At 57.1% G+C, this 6,369-nt stretch overlaps 2 protein-coding genes across 3 annotated transcripts in view; one reads left to right on the top strand and one right to left on the bottom strand.

Annotated features, from left to right (window-relative positions):
- The window catches only part of HYI (hydroxypyruvate isomerase (putative)), a 6,957-nt gene extending 3,981 nt beyond the window's left edge, over window positions 1-2,976 (top strand). Inside the window, exons 2-8 of one of the 2 annotated variants that reach the window (XM_012001789.1) lie at window positions 74-185; window positions 1,256-1,370; window positions 1,562-1,640; window positions 1,729-1,778; window positions 1,863-1,932; window positions 2,036-2,170; window positions 2,268-2,976. In XM_012001789.1, the coding sequence (XP_011857179.1) occupies window positions 74-185; window positions 1,256-1,370; window positions 1,562-1,640; window positions 1,729-1,778; window positions 1,863-1,932; window positions 2,036-2,170; window positions 2,268-2,380 (674 nt within the window). In that variant the 3' untranslated portion in view covers window positions 2,381-2,976. The remainder of the gene's footprint in view (window positions 1-73; window positions 186-1,255; window positions 1,371-1,561; window positions 1,641-1,728; window positions 1,779-1,862; window positions 1,933-2,035; window positions 2,171-2,267) is intronic. The other variant, XM_012001790.1, reaches the window with a different exon arrangement.
- SZT2 (seizure threshold 2 homolog (mouse)) overlaps window positions 947-6,369 on the bottom strand; it is a 67,675-nt gene continuing 62,252 nt past the window's right edge. The window contains exons 66-71 of the mRNA XM_012001791.1: window positions 5,884-6,037; window positions 5,612-5,734; window positions 5,099-5,504; window positions 4,855-4,971; window positions 3,405-3,473; window positions 947-3,246 (exon numbers count right to left, since the gene is read on the bottom strand). Of these exons, the coding sequence (XP_011857181.1) occupies window positions 3,103-3,246; window positions 3,405-3,473; window positions 4,855-4,971; window positions 5,099-5,504; window positions 5,612-5,734; window positions 5,884-6,037 (1,013 nt within the window). The 3' untranslated portion in view covers window positions 947-3,102. The remainder of the gene's footprint in view (window positions 3,247-3,404; window positions 3,474-4,854; window positions 4,972-5,098; window positions 5,505-5,611; window positions 5,735-5,883; window positions 6,038-6,369) is intronic.

Genomic DNA, 6,369 nt, shown 5'->3' with positions numbered 1-6,369 from the left:
GGGAGGCTGGTGGGGGACGGGGCGCGGGCAGGGGAGTGCCCGAGTCGGGGGCTGAGGCCCGTTCTCTCTGCAGGAGACCAAGAGAAGGGGGAAATGGGGCTGGGGGCCGTCCCCGGGAGACAGGCGGCCTTCCGAGAGGGGCTGGAGCAGGCCGTGCGATATGCCAAGGCCCTGGGCTGTCCCAGGTACCCCGCCTCCACCCCAAGCCCCACCCCTCTGTGACCCATGACCATGCCGCAGGTTCAGGGAGTCGAGGACCTGAGGTCTCAGACGCTCAGAAGTCTGAGCCCACTGGCCTATCTCCGCCTCTGCGGTCCTGGTCCTTTGTAAATTGCCTTTTGTATTTTATCTGTCCTGTGCCAGTCTGTTTGCCACTCTTTCATGCTCACCCCATGCTGGGATCCCATGCTGGGAGCTCAGTCTGCCTAGGAAGATAGGAGAGTAAATATATGCAGTGATCCATTTGAGGACAGCCCTATTCCAGGAAGCTGTGGGAGCAGGGGTAGGCACCTAACCCTGTCTGGATCAGAGAAAGCTGCTTACAGGTAGTGATGCTTGGACTGTCTTCAAGGAGTGGGCATTGCTTGATGGGCAGAAGGTAAAGTATTCCCGGCAAGGGTGCTGTGGCAAGAGGCAGCCTGGTGTGTTCAGCAGTGTTCCTAAGGCTGTACATATATGTAGCCTGTTGGGGTGGGGAGGCCTGGAATGTCTGTTCAGAGCTGGATGTGGCTGATAAGATCAGGGGATGATGGGAGGAGGTGGATGGCTCAAATGGGGCTGATCAAATGTCAAATCCTGCAGAGGCCAAACAGGCTCAGAAGGAACTAGCAAGAGGGGATCACTATTGGTCAATGGTGGGGGCAGAAAAAAGATGGGAAGAGTCTAAGTAGTAGATGCAAGGAGAGGAAGTAGAGACAGCAGCACGGAATACCTGAGAAGGGCAAGCAAGGGTCAGGATAATTTTTAAAGGTGAGAATTTAGCAGGTTATAGGTTGAGGAGAAGGACCGAGGGAAGGAAAGGTAGAAAGTACTGGAGGCAGGGGGTGGTGGGTGGACGCTGAGGTGTCTGGGAAAGGGCTTCCCCTCGGCCGTTACTGAAGTGTCTCTGAAAAGCGCTGGGATGCCTGGGCATCGTGGCTCAGGTGCCATGGACTGGAGACCTGGGGAGACAGGCAAGGGCCAGCAGAGTCAGGGAATCCTGGAAGAGGTGCAGAGAGCCAAGGGAGGCAAGGCCTCCAGTCCATCTTCCTCACAGGATCCACCTGATGGCTGGCCGAGTACCCCAGGGAGCTGATCGAATAGCAGTCAAAGCTGAGATGGAGATCGTTTTTCTGGAGAACCTGAGGCATGCAGCTGGGGTTTTGGCTGAGGTGAGAAAGGTGGAAACACACATGTACTTACATGTCTTTGTGGGTGTGCGGAGGAGGGGGTGCACAGTGGGGACAGCACGTGAGGCTGCCAGCCTAGGTCAGAGGGACAGGTGAGGGCCTTGACCAGTGACTGACTGATGGAGGACGAACTTGGGAAGGAGCTCTATTCACAGCACCCGACATGCTGCTAGGAGAACCTCGTGGGACTGCTGGAGCCCATCAATACCCGCATCACTGACCCCCAGTACTTCCTGGACACGCCCCAGCAGGGTATGACCCCAGCCCTGTCTCCTTCTGTCCCTTTTGATTCCTGTGCTCTCCTCGAGGCTCACGGCCCCCTCCCTGGCTTCTCTTACAGCGGCAGCCATCTTACAGAAGGTGGGAAGACCCAACCTCCAATTACAAATGGTAAGTGGAAGAAAGGGGGTACTTTGAAGACCGGAAGGAGGGTGGGGCCTGCGGGGTCTTGGACTGTAGTATCCTCTTCCCCAGGACATATTCCACTGGCAGATCATGGATGGGAACCTGACAGGAAACATCCAGGAGTTCCTGCCCATTGTTGGTGAGAGGAGCTTCCTGTGCCCTCCCACCCTTTCAATCCCCACATCTGTTCTTCAGGCCCTGGCAGGAGCCTGGACCCCACATTTGTCCACATCTGTCCCCAGGGCATGTGCAGGTGGCACAGGTCCCAGGCCGAGGGGAGCCCAGCAGCCCCGGAGAGCTGAATTTCCCCTATCTGTTTCAACTGCTGGAAGATGAAGGCTACAAAGGCTTTGTGGGCTGCGAGTATCAGCCTCGAGGTGAGGGGTGGCCCTGGGGAAGGGAGCTCTGGAGGGACTGGACAGGGGCTGTTTTCTCCTTGTGGGCTGAGATGCCCAGGCCTCCCTTTCCCTACAGGAGACACAGTAGAGGGCTTGAGTTGGCTACGTTCATACTGGGATAGGCGGGGCCACCCTAAGGTGGCCAGTGAGGGCCTGCACACCACCCACATGCCTCCAGACAGCGAGTGAGATCCCATCTCCTCCTCTGCATTAAAGATGACCCGCTGAACATTGTCTTATGTCTCTGTTATGGGGTGGGGGGACACATAGTGTCTAACACTTCAGTTTCTCTGTTGCTTCCCTCCCATTGAGAAGCCAGTGCCAGGGTTGCTGTGGAGATGGGAGAGCTTCTGAGCCCACCTTCTCATTAAAGGATGAGAAACCCAGGGTCTGAGAGCAAAGGGACTTGACAGTGGCCACAGGTGCTTCAAAGGCAAAGCTGGGATTGGAACCCAGTTGTCATCTCAATGGGAATGTCCAGCAGTGATGTCCAAGTGGGAGGTGAAGACCTGAGGGCTCAAGGGACACAGGTGGCTGACCATGGTCAAAGGCTGGGGGGCAGGATCAGGTAGAGGAGCTCTAGGGGGTAAGTTTTTGCCACCCCGTGTGAACTCCCGAGACTCTACCAGGTGGGCAGAAAGGAGTACCCCAGAAGGGCCCAAGGGGTCCTTGGGTTGACCTGACCCTCTGAAGTCCTGGATGGGTCACTGGCTGTGGGTGTTTGAGGAGGGCAGTTCCTGCCGCCAGGCTGGGGCAGCAGACCCCCAAGACATAGTTACAAAGCCTTTGGTGTCACTCAGTGTCTGACTTGCCCTGGGGCCCAGAAGGGCTGGTCAGTCCTGCCTCTGGCGGGCAATCTTGTAGACCCACGATTCGAGGAACAGTGACATGCAGTGGTCCAGTCCACTCTCTCAGAGGAGGCGGGTCCAGAGGGTGAAACAGGCTGTGTTGATGACAGACTCCAGGTGGTGGTAGGTGGAGACTAGTTGGGCAGGGGGGCTCTCGCTGTCCTGCGGCTGTACTGGGAAGGGCTCTCGGAAAACCACTGTCAGAGACTGTGGGGAACATGGTGGGGGTGCGCTGGTGAGAGGAGGGCATGGGTGGGGACAGGAGGCAGGGCTCAGAAAGGGTGGGCACCCCAACCCAGCAGGCTCCATACATTTGGGGTACGGCCTTCCACAAGGCTGACACAAAGCCCCCGACTTGTTCTCACCGTCTTTCCTAAGTGGGAGTCCAGAAACACCAGCACAAAGCAGTCAGTGAACTTCTGATTCAGCACAACCTGCAGTGAAAAGATGAGAAGGGGACTGAGGTCTCTCTCCCCCGAAGTGACACAGACCCTTCCACAGGGCATCCTGAGGTGAAGGGAGGATGAGGAGAGGCCTACTTCCATCTCCACACCTCACCCCGCCTGTACCCCGAGGTCACATAGAACCATGTCTCCAAATTGAGCCTCAGTCCTCATCCTCGCTGGCTTGCTGGTCAGCCCATCTGAGCTGCGTCAGAATGAGGGGTAACAGTAGATCCTGGAGGCCCCACACAGAGCCTGGTACGCTGAAGCCAATCAATGGAGAGTGCTGTACCCCTGGCACAACCTCCTTGCCTCCTGTCCTGGGACTCCTCTCTGACCACCCCTGGGATTGTCCTGTCCCCTTATGTCTGTCTGCTCCCTAACACTCTGCTTAGTGATCCATCCTGGGACGATTTGCTCTCCCAAGGCTTCAGTTACCACCTGTTCACAGAGCTGCTGCCTACGACTCTCCTGAGCTTGAATCCCTGGTACCCACAAACCTTGCAGACGGTGAAGGGCCTTATGGACCCCAGACTCAACTTCCCCCAGGTTGGACTTGTCACCCTTCCCCAAAACCCACTCCTGCTCCAGCCTTCCCACCACCCACAGGGGCACCCCCCTCTATTCACAACCGCTGACACTACTGCAGCCTCATCCTAACTGACCTCGGCTTCTCTGGGAGAGCCTTCCTGCACCCTGAAATGAATCCTCTGCACAAGCACTGTGCTGCAGGACCCCTCACCTGGCTCCACCTCCTACTTTCTCACTTGAAATCTTCTCTCGTTAACGCCTCCTCTCTTGAACCTCAGCTCTGGTCGGGCCCATCTCTGTGGGCTCCTTAATGCCCCATGCTTCACCACCGCAGCTCTACCTGTCCTTTACAGCAGCGCTTTCAAACTTCAGTGTGCACACAAATCACCTGGGGAGACTGACAACCTGCAGATCCCGAGTCAGCAGTCTCAGATGGGGCCGGAGAGCCTGCGTTTCAGCAAGCTCCCAGGTGCTGCGGCTGCTGGTCTGTGGACCACACTTTGAGTAACAAGGCTTCAAAGCCCAAGGGGTCCTTTCTGGGGCTCCAGCCTACTGACAAAGTTCTGAGAGCTCCTTGGGTTGTCAGTTCCAGAGCCTGGCCCTCAGGATCTCAAGCCAAAGCTTGTGTTCTTGGTGAGTCTTTGAGGGCAGAGCTGCTCAGAGAATCACATACTGTAGCTTGATGCCCGGTACTGGAAGGGTTTTACATGTATCTGTGGAGTCCCATTCTGTCTAGGCCTCCCTCCAGAGCAGAGCTTGCTTGGTCAGGCTGAGGGGCGCATCTGTCTGGTGAGGATTTCTGCTATGTTGTCCTTTTCAGAGGAAGCTCAAGGGGACTTACCAGGTACTGAGTTCCCAAGTCTGGGCTTTGGAAATGGCGACAACTCTGGGGGAAGCGGCTTAGGAGAACTTTGATCAGGCTCTGGTACCAGGAGACTGTCATGGATAGGAAGCAGTCCTGGGGGAGGAGCCACAGGCCTGAGTCTTCTGTGCCAGTCACCTCAGATTCCTGTGCTCTCTGCCCTGGCTGCCAGTGGAATTCCTGGCATCTACCCCAGCTCTTTCGGGAGCCCACAGTCCCTTACCAGCTGGGGGTCGATGTCCCCAATGGATTTGGTATGGACTGCTTCTAGGAGCTCCTCCAGCTCTGCCAGGGCCAGGCGCCCCCCTAGCCGCAGTCTATCAGGCCCTGGTGGCTCCAGCAAGAAGAGGCGCTTCCAAAGGGTGTCCCGACGGCAGTGCCCTCCAGCCAGCCGTACCAGCTGAGCCAGTCGTGCCCGTGCCATGCCCACCTCTGCAGCCAGTGGTGGGAACAGAGGAGCCGGTCCTGGCGCTAGAACAAGCCCTGAGGCCTCCCCAGGGCTGCCAGCTGAACTCCCAGGAGACTCTGGCTCAGGGGGCAGTCTGGGTGGCTTCCGGAAGCGGCGCATGTCAGCAGTGAGCCTGGGGAAGAGCTCTCGCTGGCTGGTGAGCACCACGAAGAACTGTAGCCTGGAGTGGGGAGCAGGGCAGGAAAGTGGCGGTCATAGCAAGAGACACACAGGGCAGGGTGGGGCAGGCTGGGAAATGGGCGTGTTCAAGGTAGGGGATCTGCTGACCGCAGAACGTGCCGCTCAGCCTCTCCTTGCTCCTCAAAGGGTGCAGCACAGTGACAGACAAGCAGAGACACATCAAAGTCATCCTGGTGGCGAAGTCCCTCAGAATCCAGGTAGGAGCCAGAGCTGTGCAGGACAGGTTGGGGAGATGTCAACTCTGGGGTTCTAATGAAACAAACCTCACCCTGCCCAAGAAAACACGGGTCTCCCTACTGCAAGTATGTCCCAGCCCCAGCTCCTGCAGCATGCATGCTGGATGCCCCTCCCAGCCTTACCTGTGCCATGCCGACACCAGGGCATACTCATTGTGTTCTGGGCCCCCTGGCCGGGCCATTCGCAGTGGCTTCATGTGATAAGAGCTGGCATGGTCAGCCACGTAGTTGTACAGCTGGTGGGCAGCGATGAGTGGTGTGGGGAGCTCCAATGTCCCTGAGGGGTAAGTAACAGGAGACAGCAGACACTAAGCCTAGGACAGACACACTGATCTGGTGGGGCACAGGGATGGAAGTCTTTAAAGCTCTAACTGGCAGGCAGAGTGGGTCTGTTTTCCTTAGGAGCTCCTGCATTCCTGTGGAACACTGAGATGGGACAAAAGTAACTCAGAGGGCAGGGAACATGTGACATGGGCTCCAAACTCTGGTAAGAAAGACACAGGACAGAAACATGGGGACATGATATGTGTGACATGAGGTAATTAACAACATGGGACCACTTGTCCAGGGAGGTAGTCCCACCAGCCCTGACGTGGAGGCACCTGTGGC

Source organism: Mandrillus leucophaeus, unplaced genomic scaffold (assembly GCF_000951045.1).
Source record: "Mandrillus leucophaeus isolate KB7577 unplaced genomic scaffold, Mleu.le_1.0 Scaffold67, whole genome shotgun sequence".
NCBI classification, from domain to species: Eukaryota; Metazoa; Chordata; class Mammalia; order Primates; family Cercopithecidae; genus Mandrillus; species Mandrillus leucophaeus.
Note: the sequence above shows the minus strand (reverse complement) of the source record. Positions and strands in the feature narration are given on the sequence as shown.